General features: G+C 34.6%; 1 protein-coding gene across 1 annotated transcript; it reads left to right on the top strand.

Annotated features, from left to right (window-relative positions):
* Nucleotides 1–16: 16 nt before the first annotated feature.
* On the top strand, nt 17–21,270 carry LOC145670351 (neurobeachin-like). The gene is made up of 2 exons (XM_081738917.1): nt 17–305; nt 19,523–21,270. The coding sequence occupies exons 1-2, from the start codon at nt 147–149 to the stop codon at nt 19,544–19,546; spliced, it is 183 nt and encodes a 60-aa protein (XP_081595043.1). The 5' UTR covers nt 17–146; the 3' UTR covers nt 19,547–21,270.
* The last annotated feature ends 386 nt before the right edge of the window (nt 21,271–21,656 follow it).

Genomic DNA, 21,656 nt, shown 5'->3' with positions numbered 1-21,656 from the left:
TAGGAAATAACCATTTCAGTTTTCAATATGGCAGATGTTGTCAGTGGTCGTGATGATGTTACGTGGTGAGCGTTGTGTTTAAATTTATTTTCTGTACCAGTACGTGAAATTTGACTGAAAGTAAGAAGTAATTGAACTCTATAACCATGGCGGATCAAGCCAATCCGCCCATAAGTGACATAAAAAGACCTGAAGAAGTGGTGAGGATGGCAATGAACGACAACTTGAAATTTGCAGTCCTAATCGGACTGATAGAGGTGGGACAGGTGTCCAACCGGGAAGTTGTGAACACCGTACTGCATTTGGTGAGTGATAGCAATGTTTATTCACTCCTTGCACTAATTAATGATATAGTTATTCGAAGTAAATTTGAAATAAACTGTTGCCACTTTAATAAAGAAAGTTTTTCCAATATTGTCACATCAGATGCTTCAATAATGCACAAAATGGCATTGTTTACATAGAGCATATTGCATTTCGGATTTAATTTTGTATGGCTGAAAATGTGATTCGTGCTGTATTAGACAATACAGCTGATTTTCCGCAATATCTTTATGCAGAAATGGTTTATCTTATTGTGTAAACATCTGATTCTTAATTAGATGAGTTGCAGTGCAAGGTTGTTTCCGTACAGGTTAAATTGAAAGACGCAAACAGAATTATGATTGGAAAACATTTTTTCCCCTAATTATCTTGTGCATGTTAAGTTTAAACAGAATTCCACAAATGTTCAAAAACTAAATTCTTTCTTCATCTCTTGCAAAAATTTGTAGTGCGACATTACATTGGACGTATTATGTAAGGTGAAGTTGATGGGGGAGGGGCGCCACAAATATATATGGGTTAAAATTGTCACCTAACGGGTAACGCTTTTTAAATTTATATTCTGTTAGCGATATTCCAGTTGTACTTTTTTTTTTTTAATACGGTGATGAGTATAAATACAGTGTGGACGTATGGCGTAAAAACTACAATGCATAAAAGACGAATCAGCTTGTGCTAGATGTTCGCTGTAAAGTACGAATGCTATCTAAGCGAGTCAGGGCAGGAGCATTGCAGGGGGCTGAGCGGTAGCGAGGTGGTGCGTCAGTAGGGAGTGGGCGCGTCATTGTTGGTGGGTATACTCTTAAACGAGGTCGTTTACAACGGGTTGGGGTAGATATTAAATGCCATCCACTTTCTCTTGAAACACCCTTTTCTTTTCGCACTATTATTGTTTAAGTTATGGGGCCGCGGTGGCTCAGTGGCAGAGCGTTCACCTCTGTGCGTGGGGTCCCGGGTTCGATCCCAGCCCCGCCAACTGAACTTTGTGGTGGACAAACACCGTGTGCGTGAGTTTTCTCGGGGTTCTCCCGTTTCCTCCCACTTTCTTTATTCTACCCTCTCATTCATTACTCATCATCACCGTCTCCTTTAGCCTTACCGGCATAAGCGTGGGACGTAAAAAAATGTTTAAGTTGTATCAAAAATTAACTACTATGATTTTAGGGGGAAGGAGTTAGGGTTTATATTTTGTATGCATTTTGTTTAGAGAAAAAGATGATCAGCTAAAAATTTTCGATAACTTTTTAATCTCTTTAAAAAAAGAATCAAATATTTATTGTTGTAAATAAGAACATGTAGTGTTTGCAAGCAGCTTAAACGAATTAGGGCTAAATACAAAAACTTAAAAATATACCATACCGATAATAGTATGACTCATAACGTACATAAAGTATAATGAAAATGAATTAAAGCTCTAGTTTAACTTCCCGAATTATGTTTTGCAGACTAAGAAAAAGAAGGATGATTAATGAAAATGAATGATTATGAGATAATTGGCGCGATATTCCCGAGAAACTTACAGATATGATGTTCATCACAAACCCACATGGCCTTGGATAGAACCAGAGAACCCTAACACTAGAGGTGAACGCTGTATCATTGAACTACTATGCTTGCCTATATACTGCAATGTAATAAAGAATAACCCGGCACATTTTTCTAAAATGAAACCGTTACTTATCCATAATTTGCTTCATAATGTATAATTTCAAAAACACCTAATCTTTTCTTCAGTCAGATTTCGAGAAGATAAATGTCACTGAATCCATGTTTATCGTCAGATCTGTCCTTTTCTAACAGTAAACCGAATCTTGCGTCACGTATTCAAAACTAACGCACCTGCTTACTGTGTAAAATTTATACATCCTATAATGTAATTACATAAAGCTGTACGTACAGTATAGTATGAATATGTTAAAGATAATTAAGCCGTATAGGAATAGAAAACAGACAAAATAACACATTTCAATTGGGAAGATCCACCGCAAGAATAAATTAGTTGAAGGTTAAATTTATTCTTCTATTCTGCTGCAGGCGAAGCCACCTAAATAATTGCAAAACATTCACTTTTAAGAAGATACTGTGCAGTTTTGCGCCGGGTTCTTTTCACCTGTATTCATATTTTGTTCTTTTATTCTCTTAACTAAAATTAGTCTAGGATATGTTTTTTCTTCGCTGAGGGATAGTATTCTGTAATTGGTTCTTCATAAATTTGTAATTCATGGGTAATGTCATTCTTAGGTCTCAAACATAACACAACAATTGAAATGCTGCTAATTCTACTTTGGCTCTACATATAACTTAATTAAAACAGAAAATCTGAAGAAAACAAACACTTACTATTACTGATCTCTCTTACAGTTTCGGCAATATTCCATTGCATTCATCAGACACATCTCATAACTATAATAGAGATTAGTAATAATACATGTTAGCTTTGGTCGGATTTTTTTTTTTTTTTTTCTATTTTTAAACAATTGGGAATCCAGAAGATTGTCGTACTATTGCACTACTTCCTTGTTCTTACAAAATTTTTGAGAATTAATTGCTAAATCATATTTTATACATTTTAGAACACAAACACACATTACTCGTTCCAGAAAAAGGGTTTTCTGCAAATAATAAATTTACTGGATCTATTTATTTTAGATATTAATTAAATAGATTTGCAAAAGAAAATATCTTTTGACATTAAGCATTGATATCACGAAGAGATACGATTCGTTTATTTTTGGACATATTAATTCAAATACGGAAAATGTTTTGGAGATAGGAATTATCAAACTAAAAATAAGGTACGAGACAAATGTTTCTTTCAGTTTATTGTTGTTGATTTTCCAAGATTCAAAACCAGTTCTTACCTACTTCGTTGAAGAAATAAGTGAGATGATTTTATCTGAAATATATGTAAATAAAGGACAACAGTTCAGGATAATCGTTTTAACATCGCCATCTCCCTTAGCCTGGGAGCGTAAGTGTGGGGTGTTAAACAAAGAAATCTTTATCTATCTATTCCACTCTAGTTAATTCATTTCGAGTTCTACGTGTATCTTGTTCACTCGTAAGGGAAAGAAATTAACTACAAATCTCTATTCTACCGAGTTAGTAGCTCCGTCTATTCTCCATTCTCTCTCTTATTTCTAAACGGAAATAAATAAAACTAGTGTTTGTGTTCTTCCGCTGTTCAAAAACTTGATTGGTTAGTGATGATTTACCAGGCTTATAAAATTTGATACAAATCAAAATGGACCACTTCATTTGAAGTATTGGTATTTGAAACAAAATGCCTAAGGATTTATATCAACGTTAAACATCTTGACATTTCACGAAGACTAAAAATTTTACTAACTTTGTGAATAAATTTGCATCTATACAAAACAGAATTACTACCGTACTTTATTCTTTGATATTTCGGTTGCTTCTATTGATAGCCAAGAGTATTTTTCAGTTACTCCATTTTCCTTCAATAGGTCCGATTTCTGGACCATTCTAACAATGGTAAACATAGTAAGGCAAATTCTACTGCTTCTTGAGGGTCGTTGTTAAGGAAAGATCAATGACCTTTAGACATAATGGTCTCTTATATAATCAGTCTCCAGAAGAAAAATCCCTACACACTTAACATAATAAAATTGAACACAGTGTAAGCAATTCCGAAAATGAAAGATAAAACAAACGAAGTCGTAAAATGTCATTAGCAGTAGCAATCTCAACACACAACAAGAGCACTAATCGTTTAAACAGGCTATTGATTCTGTTCAGCACTTGCGTAAGATCATTTAAGAAATTGCTTGTAATAAATTACCTTGTTTTGATTACTCTTTTTAAAAACTCGGACGTATTGCTATATTTTTGAAAGCCACCCAAAAATTAAAGATGATATTTGGTAATCCTGTGATTCACTCACACGCTTACAAAAAGAGGGGAAATATATATACACACACGTGCTTGGTCGCCAAGTTCTGCGAATTTGGGTAATACAGCTGAAAACCAGCAGGGCATTGTAAAACAATAATTTCCGTTCTTAAAATTTTCTTAGCAATTAACAATTACAATGATCAATATATTTAGCAAAGTGCATTGCATTAGTTCGTAAGACCTCCGTTATTTTTGTTTCATTACAATATTGGTAGAACCAGGAGTCAATCATCAACTTGACTTACAATTAGCTTATACTCACTCAGCTACAGACTTGAACTGACACCAAACTCTTGTCTTCGTTCATGCTTACGGTACTTGATTTGATTGCAGTATTATTACATAATGTATGTCTCGTTATTATATTACATTCTGGCGCGTCTAAATTTCATATACTAATTGTTTTATAGTAAAATGATACTGTACTTACAATAATTAACTATTTTGCTGAAGAATACATGAATCAGTAACTCATCAGCAAATCAGCGTTCTTTAGTTACACGAGGTTTTGTTGTTAGTCGTTCAGAAATAAGATGCAATAGACAATAGTTGTTTGGATTAGAACCTGTCTTGGGGGGGGGGGGAGCTAACCAGTAGTACTTGTTATCTCGTGTGTTAAAACTGTAGATAGTTCCGTCTAGTTACATCAGATATATGGATTACAGCATGCCCTCTGACAGAAAACACACACATCAAGAAAAGGTAAATATTAGTAGTAATACTTGTCAGGGTTGGTTGGTTTAAACCAGCTGTTTTTTTTTAAACCAACTGGTTTAAACCGAAAAACGAAAAATGTTAGTAAAAGTGTAAGTGTTTGTAAAATCTTGATGAACACACATTTATGGGTTATCAGTTTCAGTCCCGTTATTCGTATTATATTCAGACCTAAATTCGCTGTTCATTACTCAGATTAATACTTAAAAAAAAGTTTATGGATGTTTCTTTTGGGATTTTTTTTCATAGTTTATTATTGTTATGCAATTGCAATCAAAGGAAAATTCTAAATATCGTTTCCTTTTTTAATAATGTTTATTATTAATAAAATCGAATTGCCGTACTTTTTTTTTGGGGGGGGGGGGTCATACAAACCCCACGAGAGGCATTTATTGAAATCAGAAGTATCTTTGGTATCTATTTATGTATAAATTGGCCAGAGCCAAAATGGACTCAAATAATTCATATCTTTATTCACTTTTCTTACTGATATGCAAATTAAGTCGTTGTATTTCTTTAACTTGGACTAACAAAAGTCGTATTGAATTAACTTGGACTAAATTAGTTCTTCTGTACTCTGCAGTATTTTGAAATTGTCCATATGTAATTCTGTATAATGGTTTCACTTGTGAAACTGTTTATCTTTTTGTCCTTCTGAAATGACTCTTGACAATTATATTAGCAATTATGTAAAGATTAGTACAACGTATTTTTGTCAGGAGTCCTTCGTGAGTGAGTCGGCAGACGTATCGCATTTGTAGCCAATTAGTCCTGGCTTCGAGTTCAAATTGAGGACAATTTCTCTCAAATGTAAGCCGAGAAGCAGTTTGGATTCCGCTTTAAACTTATGTGAAGCCTTCCAGCATAACCCGATTGTTGCATAATAACACCAGGGCGAAACAAACTTGTTTCTTTCCATATCTGATATAAATACTTAGAGCAAATTATTTAAACCATAAAAACCTGGTTAAAAAAAAAATCCGGGTTTAAACCAAAAAAACCGGGTTTTTTTTTTTTTTTTTCAATAAAAACCATGGTTTTTGCCAACCCTGGGACTTGTTAACTCACATATGTTAAAACTAGCTCCGTCATACTAGGTGTATGGGTCAGAACATTCTTTCAGGCAGAACACTTACGAAAAAAAAAAAAAAAAACCCTTGGAGAAAAATAAGTGGTAGTACTTGGTATAGATAGCTCCGTCTAATAACGTCAGGTCACGGAGATATTACAAATTACACAAGTTTGAATTCCCACAGATCATACGGTAACTGTATGCAGTATACAGTAAACTCGTACAGTACATTTTTCATTTATTACAATTGTAAATAAGATATTATGAAACACTGTCCATTATTCGAATTATTGGAAGGATGAAGATAAATCCCCCTCTGTAAATGAAGGTATCGGTAGGATATGCAGGTGTGGCTACAGACAGGTTTTAGAGCGTAGGTTGCGCCCATAAGTTTATTTGGGGGGAAGGGGCATAATTTTTCATTGGAAATGTTACAAAGTGGAGAACGGTAAATTTGGAAGGTTGCCCAAGGACGTGGGGGGGGGGCATCCCTGGAAATAGGTTCACGTGTTCGTGTACTGCAAAATATACTACATGTGTGGTAAATTTTCTTCTCAGGTACATGTTTGTCTCTAGAAACTCTCTTAATTTCTGTACTGACGTTACTGAAAATAAGAGTTAAGCAATAAGGACATACAACTTCAAATTCATTTAGCAAGTGCTCTGTGTGGTGTGGTCATTGATTTACTACATGACGTTTGTTGCTTAGTTGATTTGATTATCATTTCTGAGGTTTTGGGAGCTATGATCATGTTAGCCCGTCACGTATGAAGGATGATGTTCCTCGAGGATCACAGTGTCCGGTGAATTTGGGGAGAAAGGAAACTGCCTGGGAGCATTATGTGAGGTACCATCCCTGCATTTCTTTGGCATAAATGAGGAAAACCCCACTCAAAATGACTGGCCTGAAAGTGCTTTCACACATTTTGAACTGAGTGTCCCCACTGGGAATCGAACTCGGGACCTTGCTGGATTTGAGTTAGCGTCTCTTTCAGCAGTGAGGCTTTATGAAACGTGGATCTACAGTTTAACGTGGGATCCGAACTACATTAGCTCCCTAAACACTGTGTGCGTGGGTTTTCTCGGGGTTCTCCCGTTTCCTCTCACTTTCTTCATTCCACCATTTCATTCATTATTCGTCATCACCGTCTCCTTTAACCTAACCGGCATAACCGTGGGACGTAAAACTCAGATTTTTTTCATTTTTACCTTAGCTCCCACCGAGAATCGAACTCAGGTTTCTCACCCAAAAATGACATGGCATTTTGTGAGGAAAGGCTTTTCTGTCTACTGTACTGTATCTCATATTTATTTTCAGATTGCAGAAAGTGTTTTCTGTGCTAAATTCCCATGAACTGAAGATAATTCTTCTTCGTTATGAGATTACTAAAACGAGGAGAAAATGAAAGAGAAGGAAGAGGGCTCGGTCTGTCCCATAATAATACATATATCTTTGCCTAGACAAAAAAAGAAAGAAAAAAATCCTAATTGTATGTTTAGCGTACACATCTTTGGTGGGAAACCCGGGTTCGATTTCCGAAGGAAGCTCATGTGGTTCAGACGTAGCCTTGCCGCTGAAAGGGCGCTGACTTCAATCAACCAATTAGAAAAAAGATGTCCTTGTTATGGAGGTGGCCGTTAAAGGAGGTTTCATTATATCTGTATCACTTACCAAGAGGAGGAACTAAAAAGAAACTAACCACAAGACCCTTTTCTAGTGGATTAGTAACTATCAGATCTTCCTTCAGATAGAACAATCAGAATACAATGACTTGGAAAGGAATATTTAGTTACCTCATGCATATTAAAACTGTTGACAGTGGAATTTGTTCGGAACAGGGTTGTGAAAAACCCAGGCCAAAAGAAAGAAAAAAAAAGTGATTTATTGGGCAAAATTAAATTTTATTAAATTTTGTACGTGCATTTTAAACTGTATTCTACTTAAAACATCATTTAAGCATTCATGTTACTATTATACACGTGAAATTATGCAATTTCCTTATCTCACAAATGGGGTCCGTAAAGCCTCATCCACGTGTCTTGGACACTCTTTGCACCATTGGCACTCGCCTATATTTTAATTTCTAGAAAGAAGAAATTAAACAATTTTGGAGAATAACAGAGAGGTAAGTAATTCTATTACACTTGCAAATTACGGGGCAAAACGAACGCTCTACGCCCATACCGAAGATTACTTTAGTTTTACCCAAAATACGTCAGGTAAATACTGGGATAGTACCTCAAGATCAGGAGATCAGATGAAATAAAGACTAATGGACGCTTTTTTTTCCTTTAAATAAAAAGTCAGTTTTGTGAGAAATTAAAATGTTGGAAACTTTTTTTTTTTTTTTTTTTTTTTTTAACTCTCATTTTCAATTCTCAATTTTGTTTTCTTACAAGATTTTACGATTAAGGGACCTTTGTAAAACACGATAATCACACTATATAGCACATAGTTCATCAAATATACAAGAGGAATTTGGGAGTTTTCCGATCTCCTTTTTAATGCTACTTTTTTTTTTCGTTTGTATGCGTGTAATTATCTCAATATAATGTTGAGAAAATAGTGCATGCATATATATATATATATGTGTGTGTGTGTGTTTGCGCATTTGTAATTAGCAGAAGAGAAGATTTTGCTTCTTTAACGTATCTCTTTAAGGCTTGTATGTGTGTAATTATCCAAATGTAGTATTGAAAAAATAAAGGTAAATCTGTACTAATTACCTTTTTTATGTGAAACGCTTTCAATGTGTAATTAATTGACACAAGAAAAAGATTTTTTATTGTTCGTTTGTACTATTACTCGAGTATGTAGTGAAAAAAAAAAGCTTTATTTTCTTGTTCTAGATTACAGTTGAAGACTGTTGGAACGAATTTAATCGAGCGCGAACAAAATTCGTTATGCATGATTCCTAAACACACACACACACATATATATATATATATATTCAATGATATTCTGTTCTGGAGATTCCTCTTAATAAATACATGTTTTAAGCCAATTGTAAAACTAGGCGTGAACTGAGAAACCTGATTGATAAACAGTAATTGTAATCACATTAAAGTTAACAGTTTAATTCGTTTTGAAATATGATTTTGGAGGTGGATTTTGTTTTGTCTTTTTTTTCCCTCTTTCTCGTTAGGTTTACCCAATAAAACAATACTGGATACTTTTAGACTGGGAAAAATTCCAGCAATCCTGGTTCAGAGTATTGTGTTTCCACTTAGTGTAATATTTCACCAGTTATTCATACATTGACTCGTGGCTTCGTACACATTTTACTTATATTGACTTGTGATATTTATTTTCGTAGCAGATTTTCACGCCATTTATGGTAAATGTTTCCGTGGTTTCGCAGATACCTGTGAAATTACAGACATCTAAATTTTTACGTCGAGCAAGTACGAATTGATTACTTGCAGTTTTTTTTTTTTTTTTTTTTTGGTTCAAAATACAGATCGTATTGTATGTATAGCTTTTCTGTCCGCGTTTTATGGTCACGATTACGATTTCTACCTGACTCTAGAATGACCGTGAGATTTCCATTGTGGCCTTCGATTTTCTTTTAATGACTTGCTTGACACTTAATAGGCTTATTACGCCAGTAAATCTTCTGCTCACTCTCCCCCTTTTTTTGTACTGTACATGAAATGTTAGCAAATCATCTATTTAGGGGATCATATTTGTATATATATATATGTATGTGTGAGAGAGTTTTATTGTATAATATAACCACAAAGAATAATATACCGTAACTAATTGAGTAGCCATTCAACTTAATTTGTAAACATTGCTACAAGACAAGAAAGATACATTCTTTTTCTAGCTGAATTTAATATTTTAATTTTCTTTCACTATTCCTTTCTTTCGGTGTAAGTTCTCAAAAACGTGTAACAAAAGCTATAGACCGAGTAACTGAATGATTCTGTGTTTTTAGTGCTCGTGATTCCGAGTGGTTAGTTGGTTTGGTTTACTTTTAACGTTCCTTTTCAGCACTAAAACTATATGAGACAGTTCTTACTGTTTAAAATGGAATCTGAACCTCAACCCAGGCTTGTTTGTTGAAGTCCAGTATTTCACTTCAGCATCGAGGCTATATGAGATCTGAACCGTACAGGAATCTGAACTACCATAATGGGTTCAAAGTTTTTCGTGCTCTCCCATTGGGAATCGATTCTGGAACCACGTTCACAAAAGATTCACGCATAGCCATTGATCAGCGAGAAGGGCTCTACTCGGGTTTGTCTGGATCAATTTACCCTATTTGGAATCGAATCCGGGACCACGCGCGTATCGTCAATGAAGAAATCGCTGCTTGTGACAGCTGACATGTCCTTCGCTAATAGTATGGTTAGATTTGGGTAGTTGCTTGTATGGAATAGCTTTGATAATTTCTCTATTCTGGAAGTAATATCGCATACCAACATTCAACCGTGTTCTTAATTTGTTTTTATATAATTTTGCGTAGAACTGCGTACTATAATAAGGCTACTAACATAGCCAGAAAGTTTGTTGGAGTGTAGGCGTAAAAATATTTTCTCCTTTGTTTTAAAATTATGGTGGTACGTGTGGGAAAAAAAAAAAAACTATTTGTTATTTCTATTGTCGAATCTTGAGGGTTGGCCGGGGGATGCTGTGGCTTTGCGGTAGTGCGTTCACCTCTGGTGATGGGGTCCCTGGTTCGATTCCAGGTCGCTCAAAGTGAGCTGTGTGATAGACAAATACCGTGTGCGTGAGTATTCTCCAGATTTTCCCGTTTCATCTCATTTCCTTCATTCTACCATTTCATTCATTCTTCATCACCGTATCCTTTAGCCTACATGACATAACCGTGAGTCATAAACTGAAAGATTTTTGAGAAGAATGTTATCTTCCCTGTAAAGTTGTTATCTTCCTAAGTCAGTTTGAACGGAATGATTCTCATGTATTCTAAAGTAGTAGTTCCCAATCCGTGTGTCGCATAATCCCGTAGGGTGTGTCGCGAAATATTAGAATTTAAAAATCATGAAGCATTTAATAATAAGTTGAAATCAATTTTGAGACAGGCTGTACCATAGCGTTCTCAACTATGGGTTGACCTTTTTCGGGACAAATATTTGACAATAGGCCTGTAGTACATCCTCATTTATCTGGCGGTGACTTAAGAACGGAGGAATATACCTCTTACCAGAAACAGTTGTGAAAATAAAATAAAATTGTGTACTACAACGTAAATTATAAAGCTAGATCTCTAAACGTTACATAATTAGTTTTATTGCTGTTGATTTTTTTTGTAACTTCCACGTAAAAAAAATCACTGAAGTATACTTATCATCACCACAAACAACAAGAAAAAAGTACTTTTAGTTATGGTAGGCTATATTCCACGCCAAAGAAATAAAAAAAAAGTTTAAGGTCATACTTGCTGGGACAGAAATAAATAAACTTTTGGTACTGCAAAAAATATCAAACCAATTTTTTTGTCTTTTTTTAAAGGATTTTTAGTGTGAGAAGAAAATAAACTCCATAAACATACACGGTAAAGACAGAAACACCAATAGCTTTCTTACAATCACTGCTGCTGGGAAGATCAGTTGCCACCTCAGCTGAATTTTTCCTGAAATTGGCGATTTCCATTTCAGTAAACTCGCACGTTATTTTTTATCTTGTCACTAACATATCGTATATTCATTATTCAAGAGACGGGATATTCAATTCTAGGTTTTTAACCATCCATGTAAACAAAAAAAATCCTCCGGGACAATACGTAGAATTCCTGGTTAATCCCGCCCAAACGTTTACTGTTGGGATCCCTATTTTACCAATCTACGCCTCTAGCGGTAGCAACCATGTTTATTTATTTATTTATTTATTTATAATAGGTTTCAGATACAGCACTAGGCCATTTTACACTGAAACATTTTAACATTTATGTAACATAACGATAGAATGACACTTTGAGCTCAAGATGGTATACAACACATTGGCAACATTACAAAGATAGCTTAGTTACAAAGGATCTGAAAGTAAACTCATTAGAAAACGTGTCTACAGTTTCTGGTAATTGATTATACGTACTAACAAATTCAGTTTAGAAGGGACCTTTGCACAATATTTACCTCCGCAGCTCAAGTGTAAAAGAGATCACTTGACCGTGTTCTAGCGGATACGCGAAAATTGATCTGACTTAACAACTGTTCACATGATATGTGGCCATTTACAATTTTATGCAAAAATATTAGGTCAGAAATTTTGTTTCTCAGTAGGGGAGGTTTGATATTGAGGGATTTTTAAACGTCATTTTCTGGAAGTGTTCGGAGGTGAGGTACTCTGTAGGATACAATGGCTAAAAGGAAATTAATTACGGAATTTATTTTTTTTAGATGACATGCCATAGACTAAATAGGAGAACAGTACTCAATGGTGGGAGCAACATATGTCTTATAGAACAAGCTTAAAGAATTAGGGCTTTATGCAGAGTCGTTTTGACGCGTGATTAGTGCAATACTAAAGCGTTCGACTAACATATGTTGCCTGAAGTAGTCAGGCATTTAGTGTGACGCTAATTATACGTCAAAACGACTCTGCATAAGGCCCTTTATTACTACAGACTCATTACTTAATAGAAACTTCTAGTCGTACGCTATTATAACTTATAATATTAATTTCGATGGTGTGGGCGTTCAATACAGTGTCATCAGTCAAAAAGGTTGGGAACCAGTGTTTTATGGTATATGCATAGTTAGGGGATTTGATATCTTTTAAATTTCTGCTACCCTTCGAATAATGAATTCTAATTTAAATATTTCAGTATATTTAAATCGTATAGAAGTGCAGTCTTACCGACTTTTTGGGTGCAAGCTAGGCTGTAGAACATTTTTTTAATTTAATGAATTATACATTAAATTGTAGTCATTGAGAACAATGATTTTTCGTGATCAACATTGAGAGATAGTTGCGTCAGATTTATTGTTTTATACAGGGTGAACCTGAAAGATGTACACAAACTCCGAGAGATGATTCGTGACATTAAAAGAAGTCAAAAAGTGTTCTTGCAATTTGTCGAATTGGTCTTGCAAGCGTCGTGTACGAGTGACAGGGGTGCCAATTTGAAATCCGAACTCGAATCCTGACAATTGGAATGGAATAGAAAGATGTGCACAGCGTACGGAGTGCGACAACATGCAAGAAGACCTTTTGTCTTCTTTTGACGTCACGAATCATCTTCCGGAGTTTGGGTACATCTTTCAGGTTCGCCCTGTATATTTTTTGTAAATATTTTGAAACAAGTAACATTATTATTTTTTTTTTTAATTAAGTATAATAAAACTTAGGAAACATGGAAGTTTACTTAACTTAAAATATCTGATCGATCACTTTCTGTTAATATCTGAGTTTAAATTGAATTCTTTTGTTTCCCAAATTTTTTTACTTTTAGTTATTATGAAATAAATGATTAAATAAAGCAATTGCATTGTGACTTTTTCTTTAATTTGACAAGAGTGTAACTGGCTTCTCTCTTTTAAATTTTTACCGCACCTTGGGTAAATAAACTGATACAGCTTTAATTGGGACTCTTCTTTTTTCTTCTTCTTGGATTTGGGATATTAATTTTCACTACTACTTTTTTCCCTTGTGCAAATATTACTTTGTAAAACGTTCTTCTAATTGGGGTTTTAGTATATATAGATTTTAAAAATACTTTGTGAGGTAAAGTTGGGTTTCATGTATGTTAAAGAGTGTGATATGTACACTCATGTCCAAAATGATTGTCGCATATCTATAACTGTCTTCTTGTAAGAATATAATATGATAATGATTTTGCAGGGTACTTTTTATACTGATACTATGTGTATAATCGGGAAATGTATATTTGTGGTAAATTTCATAGGAAAAGAATTATAAATACAAAAATTATAATGAGTAAAATAAAATGTTGCTAAACGGACAAGAAAATTTTATTTTCGTTTTATTGTTCTTATTTACTGCTCTTTTGACATGAAATTTGTCACATACATGTCTTTGCCTATTATACACATACTAACATTATAAGAAATACCGGGCGAATTTGTTATCAAATTATATTCCTGTAACAACATATTTATAGACATACGACAATAATTTTGGACATGAGTGTACATTAAATTTTGTATTAGCTAAGGTTTGAGCTCCTTTTTCTTCTTCTTCAGAGACTTCAGTGCTGTGGTTATTAATTTATTGATGGAAACGTCGTATGTTTTCTTATTGTTTAGATGAATTGTATAGCGACATGTGTAATTTTTACATCGATATCTTCCTATAAAAGTCACATTAAAAGTAACAAAATACTGGCACAGGAATTGTCCATGTAAAGATCCTGCCTTATTATCTAGAAGTGGTGTCACATGAGGTAAAATTTGAAACAAGCGAAAGGAATAAAACTTATCTAAAGAATTAGTAAATTAACAAGGATTTTTCTTTCGCTTGTAACGATAAAAAAATAATATTTATCTATGTGACTTTCCTGAAGAACCGCCACAGAATACTTTTAAGTCTGTGGGGCATAATACTTTTTTTCACTGCTTCGAAAATTACTACCAGAAACTCCTGGGTGTGTCTCGACCGCAGTTGCCAAGATAATTATCACTCGACTTGATCAACATTTGAGTGCTGCGAATTGTGGCGCTGTCTTCCTTTTCTCTTCTGCTCTGCTCGTTGTGTTCATCACCTTGGTAATGCTGTATTTCATCACATGGATCTATAGGGTGGACCATAAGTCACGAAGAAACAGAGCACAACTTTAGAATATAATAGTGCTATTTTTTAAGTTTTAGTAATGTGTGTGTTGTGTAACGGAGATTTCTTTGCCCTATAGACAAAAAATGATAATAAATGATTACGCGTAAATGTTTACAAATTTTGTATTTCGCACATTTTAGCTTTTACCACAACATTCATCCTTGACATGTGTCAGTGTTGCTGGTGTTCTTGCTTTCATTTCTGCAATGATCTTCTTGAACTGTTGAAGTGTCTGAGGTTCGTTGGTGTCCCCAAAGAAACAAAACGGTGCTTCAAATCTGTCGAACATAAAGACCAATGAATGTTTGCATTTTCTGAAATGATTCGATGTCCAATAATGATCTGAAAGAATCCTATCGCACCCTTAAGTTTGTGCTTCATCTTGCTAGATCGAAATTCATGACCTGACTTCCACTGCAGGATGCAAAATATTTGTAATTATTGTCTTCTGTCGAGCACAAGTGACTGTGATGCCTTTGCAATAATGCGAAGAAGTGACTGTGATGCCATTGTGAAGAAGTGAGGCCTAAGGATCCTCTGTGACATCATCACAACGCGTGGTACACTTCACAGGTTATAATGGACTATGTGGATAGCTTGTCGATTTTCTGATTCCAGAATCTAAAGTTTACGGATCCCACTGTAGTAGAAATAGTTTTCGTTACTTGTAATCATATTGTCAGTGAAGTCTGCGTTAATTCGAACCTACTTTTGAATGCGCTTAGCGGAAATAAGAGGTTCATGATAATCTGTTGGTTTCGGTTTTTATACTAATTGCACTTTTTATGGATACAGGTGCAGATCATGTTCCAAATGCGACTCAATATTACAGTATTTAACACAGCTATCCAGGAGGTATTCTTGCGATATTTCTCATACATTTTTTACACTCGCACACATTCTGAGTGACTGAATGTGGTCTGCCCAACCGTGGCAACTTAGGTACCGCACCTTATTACCTGAAACGTCCAATCAGACGATAAATCATTGATTTTGCACGACACAACTGGCTACGATATGATATTTAGGAAATAAAAACAAAAATTAACGGTACACGGACGATATTCAGTTACGATTCTTTCGTGAATTCTGTGTCACCCTGAGTTGTACGAAGAAAAGAATTTAAACTTTACACAGTATAAATGTTAAACATAGTAACTCCTGAGGTTACGAATTGTTAGCATGCTTACCTTTAATAATGGTTCTGGGTTCAATCCCAGTTTTAGCCTAGTTGCATTAGACTGTAAGGTATACTTTAATACTGTAATATATAATTAATTAAATTGAAGAAGCTAAATGTACACCACTGAAGTCTTTTTTTGCTCTTTTGCTTTTACTTAATTAAACAAATATATTTGGTGTGTAATGCAAGTTTTATAATATTTTATTGTTGCTTTCTTGAAGAGTCTGTGGTATTTCGAAAGACGTAAAGCTAAAAACGAAAAAAAAAAAAAAAAATCCGTGTATAGTTAATGTTAACAATTACTACTGGCCTGTTTTGTTTTAAAGGGCTTCGTAATCTCATTTATAGTCAGAGTTGTATGAAAAGTATGTGTAATGAGTAAATGTAAATTGTACGACAAATTTTCATTCCACAGTGTTCTCTTTACGGATGGAGCTGGAATAGTGCTATCAAACGTCCCGAATTTACATAATCTGTTCCCATCAAAATTGTTCAAAACTCCAAATGTCCCAGTTTTTCTCCAAAACAAGTTAAAAGCGTTTGTACGATATTTAAGAACAGTCCCGCTTTTGTTAGTCATCCGTACTGTACTCAACTAAAGCCATTTTATTTCAAGTTTGCTTTGCTGGCTCTGCTGTCGATGTGCGTTTTCTCGTACCTCTCTCAAAAGAAGAGGAACAAGTTGCTAAGGTCGAGAGCCCTCAATAATTGAATACAGACAGGGCTACCACATTGAAACATTCCGCTTCGCTGTGCACGGTCTTGTTAGTCATTCTAAGTAGCCTACGATCTTCACTCGCCAAGACCAAATGACTGAATGACAAATTGGCAACGCAGCTGTCACTCACTTCTTTCCCCAAAGCAAAGGGAAGATTTACTTCGTAAAAGGGTGGCGGGGGTGGAGCCGAAGTATGTTTCACATATTTTCCGAGGGTACACGTGAAATAGAAAGGCTCTAACAGGAATAAGCTGCTCTCTGTCACTAATTTTTGGAGAGTGTTATTTAATTAATTCTGACATTTCACCAAGCTGAACCATGCATATACCGGTACCGTAAATTTGCGTAGGATATCCTGGTTGTATAGTCTAAAACTCTTAGTCGGATCACACATTAAGCTGTTGGTCCATTTTCATATAGCCTCGGTGCTGAACAGGACACTAAAACTCCAAACCAAATCAACCGATTCGAATCTCACAGTCGTTATTGCTACTAAAAGTTTTTTCAAAAGTTTGTCGTTAATCCTCGTATCGTTCCTTTCAATGTAGACTAGTCATGTAGTTTCCCAAATTGCATATTTCATTTGTTTTTAGTGTAAATTTCTTCAGAGCTGTGTCTGAATCTTCGTTATAAATAAATAACTTCTTATTTTGACGCTTATTTTAAGCAATATATTTGCGGAAATTTAAATGTTAGAAAGTATGTTGTTATTTCAATAGGTACGTTCGTCACAGTTAATTTGTGTATTTTATATTTTAAAATTGGTCAAAAACAGAACATAATGTTACCATTCCAGCATATGAAAATGTAGTACCATACCATACGTGTCCGGTCACAAGTCCGTTTTCCTCTCATTTTCTCTCCTCATATATTTGTAGAAAGTCATGGGAACACCGTATGTATATATATTTGCATACTGTATATATTATGTTGATTCCTCAGCTGCATTTTTTTTTTTTTTTGAACTTACGGTAATAGTAGTAAGATAACGTAAAATGTTTATTACTATCTGCACCTGTCATTCCGAATTGCCACTGACTCTCTCTATATATTTATATACTTTATTTGCTTGCTTAGTAGGGTATAGGTTGTCCCAGCGTATACTGTTTGATTTACAATTTGTTTATCTTTTGTCGAGCCTAAAAGCTTTAAGCGTACTGTTTGCTTTATTTCAATTTAAAATATTAAAAACGGCAGTGAGAACTTTTATTGTTGCAAAAGCGCGTAAAGACTGTAATTTAATATATTGCCATCAGTAACTTCAGGATCATGCCTAAAAACTAATTACTCTGTGTGTTTAGGGAATACATGGATTTAGTAGTACGTATACAGCCAATCTGTACGTTCCTAACAAATGATCAGCTGTGTGTACAAGCACTTTTCTCGTGATGATCGTATAGTTTTGTGTTGGATATCCGTGCCTGTATCGGATTCCTACGTAACTTAATTTCAAGAGTTTCAAATGAGTTGGAGACGGTAGGCTAAACAAAGGGAAGTTGCAGGGTTTAAACCGTCATTAGAGATGTCCATCAACCCAAGAGCTTGAACACAGCCTCCCAAAATTTACCGTTCTTCCTCCGAAATTTGTTTCTTCCCAAATTTACTATCTGCATCCCAGATGCACCACTCTTTTGTCCAAATTTACCATTTTGCTCCCGAAATATTCATTTCTTCCTCAAATTTACAATTCTCCAGTTTGATGTACCATTTTCAACGAAAAATAATCTCCCTCCAAATAATCTCACTGATGGAATCTATGCTCTAAAACTTGCCTGTGAGTTCCTGATCCCCATTCAACAAAATATTATGGAAAAATAAAAACAATTACCACAAAATATGTGAATAAAAATCACGCGTGTCAATGCTTCGCTGCTTTAACTCCCTGAATGGAATTCTGTGTACTCCATCAGTTGGAGAAACCTTGTAGAAATCGTTCTTCCTTCAGGTAATTAATGAAAATATTACTGTAGAGGTATTAAAAGCCCGAAATGGAACTCATGGTGATAGTAAAACTGCAATGCTTAACGATTTCATTGAGCGCTGTTTTATGTTCCTGCTAGTTGAAAATGCCTGTTCTTCGCTCGGGAAGAATATACTTCTATTTTTGAATATATAGGGAGTTTCATCTTCGTAATATGAGAGGCTCGGGAAATGCTCTTATTTTGGCATACATTTAACTCCCTCTTCCCCCTTAGAATATCACTTTAATGCAGTAACGTGACAAAAGTACAAAACCTGGCTCGAACCAGGTGCTGGTCATGCTCAAGAATTCGTTTCAAACTGTTCATTTTTTTCCCGTGATGATGAGACAAACAACGTCGACTTGAATGAGACAAAATATGGAAATCTTCTCCCTTTAAAAATATAATTTTCGAAACCTGGGACTTGTGTCAATTACTTTCAATGAAAAGTTTAGATACCGAGCTTTATCTTTCTGACTTAAGGGGCTCGTGTAATACTTTATTTTTGGCATAAGTTTTAAACTCTTGCTCCCCCTTAGGCTACAGGTTTTAATGAAAATGACATAATCAAAACCTGCTTCAAAGTAGGCAATAACTATATTCAAAAAAATCATTTAAAATGGTTCATTCGTTTTTTCATGATGGACTACAAGCAATATATATATATATATATATATATATATATATATATATATATATATATATATATATATATATATATATATATATATATATTTTTTTTTTAAATACAATTTCTAGACAACTTTCTTGTAAAACTATTCTTTTAGCTGGGACATCCTTTGCATGCACTTCTGTTTATTGATATGTGGTTTGGAGCTTAATAACGTTTTATGTTTCTTCGTTAATGCAGAGGAAGAGGAGATGGGCCAGCTGATCGTAGAATAGTAGGGATTGCGAATGTCTGTTTCCGCCTGGCAGCTTGATGAAGCAGTAGTGAATAGGGAAGTGCACTATTAGCGTAGGAAGACAAGCAATTATGCTCGTTCTAGAGTAGAAGTTTGTTATTGGAGATCCTGAGCACTTAACTCGTGCTATGTATGCACATACATACTTCAGTAAAGTATGAACAATGCAAGTATGGGATTTGAAGGGTACTGTCAGTGGCGGCGAAACCGGCTTTGACCCTCCCCCTATTGAATCCCTTTCTCTGCTGGCTTTGTGGCCTTCAGTGATTTTTCACTTTGGGGGCACTCTTTGAATAATTCCGGTATAAGGTACAAATATTACATATTTTCGTACTTCATTTGATTTTCCCTTGAAAAATCATTGACAGAGACATTATGTTTCGTACGAGTTCAACTCTGAACTTATCCGATCTGGATCAAACTTGACATGGTGCTAGGCTAGACCTTGACCTACTTATAGGTTTGTGAAATACAATATGTGGATCTTTGCTTCCTATGTTACATGTAAAATAAATATCAAATGAAGGACAATTTTTTACGATGTGCGTAAATTGGACGGTCCTTTTTCAAAATTCAAGATTATATAAATTCTTTTATTTATTTATTTATTTATTTATTTATTTATTTATTGTACAGTCCGCAGCAAAAAACCTGCAACATGAGCATGCAAATTTATTGTGAAACTACTAGTAACTTGCCCAAGGAATCAACACAACGTCTAAGTGGCACGAATCACACACCAGGAGAAACCTCGGCGTCCTCCCGTGCACACTTAATTTTGGAGCAAAAGACGTCGTCGTTTCACAACAAACTTACATGCTCATGTTGCAGGTTTTTTACTGCGGACTGTACATAGCAATTTGTTACTTTTTTGAAACACACTATTCGTAAAATATTTTCCTTTCTTGCAAGTGATGATGTAGTTCATAAATTCATAAGAAATCAGATTTAAAAAAAAGAGAGAGAGAGAGATGCCTTGCTGCTAATAGCTTAATGTAATAAAATTAGGAAGCAGAGTCTGGAAGTAAAATGTTCCAAGGACTACTTGACATATGACGATACATTTCTAGGAAGGGGTCCTAATTTGAAAATTGGCTACAATGCAGATCGTATTTATATATATTTTTTCGTATTTACACCCAGAAAGTATCATGCAAAATATTTTCTGCATTGAATATAGAAACGTTAAAAAATTCGTCACACGTTTTAACTCCCTTTTATGTCATTTAAAAAACTATATATATCGTTAGAAGTGTACAACACCTATGGATGGACAACAGTACCCAGTACCCTAATGAACATACTTCGAAACGTCACTTTAGAGGGCTGCACCACGGGATCTGCAGGGTCGTTATGCCGCCACTGGACACTGTATACTCTTACGAGAATAATTGTAATAAAACATGTTCCCTGATATGTTATACCAATAAGTTGCTTGATTTTTTCTTGTTTTTGTACTTCTGTCTTTTTTGTTTTTTTTATGTAGATAGTTCTGTTGAGTAAAGTTTTTTTCTTTGAAAAAATTCTTTATTCATTTTAGTCATTATGCTTTGAGGCTGAGTAGCGATATACATATAAGCTTGAATTGTGTTTTAGCTTGCTGTATACCAATAAATATAATAAGAATAAAAAGAAACGAGACAAATATGCAGGTAAATTGTAATAAAAGTTTCGGAAAGTTTCTGAGTTTTAATTTTACATTTTTTTTATTTCTTCCTCTAATTCCCCTCCCCCCAACGTAATTCCCAGTGCATCTGCATGAATTGATCTGATTTGTTTGGGTTTGTACCTCTCTTGGAACTATTATTTTTCTCTCTTTTTTATTGATAAAATAAGGAAATTTATTTATTAGTTGATTTTCATCTGTAACTTTCATGCTTTTATTTCCAATAGTCGAAAAATTTAGAAATATAAATTATTCAAATCAAAATATGTTGATTTTAGTGAGCGAGTTCAGCAAAGGCTGTTCTAACACCTGATGCTTGTCGTTAAGAAGATAAAGAAAAAAGAGAGCCATAGTCCAAAATAATGATGAGAGTAAATAATATTATTAAATATAAAAATGATATTTCTGGTTTT

This window comes from Thermobia domestica, chromosome 14 (assembly GCF_964235325.1).
Source record: "Thermobia domestica chromosome 14, izTheDome1.hap1.1, whole genome shotgun sequence".
In the NCBI taxonomy this organism is placed as follows: Eukaryota; Metazoa; Arthropoda; class Insecta; order Zygentoma; family Lepismatidae; genus Thermobia; species Thermobia domestica.
The sequence above is the reverse complement of the archived record's forward strand: the minus strand, read 5'-3'. Positions and strand labels throughout refer to the sequence as shown.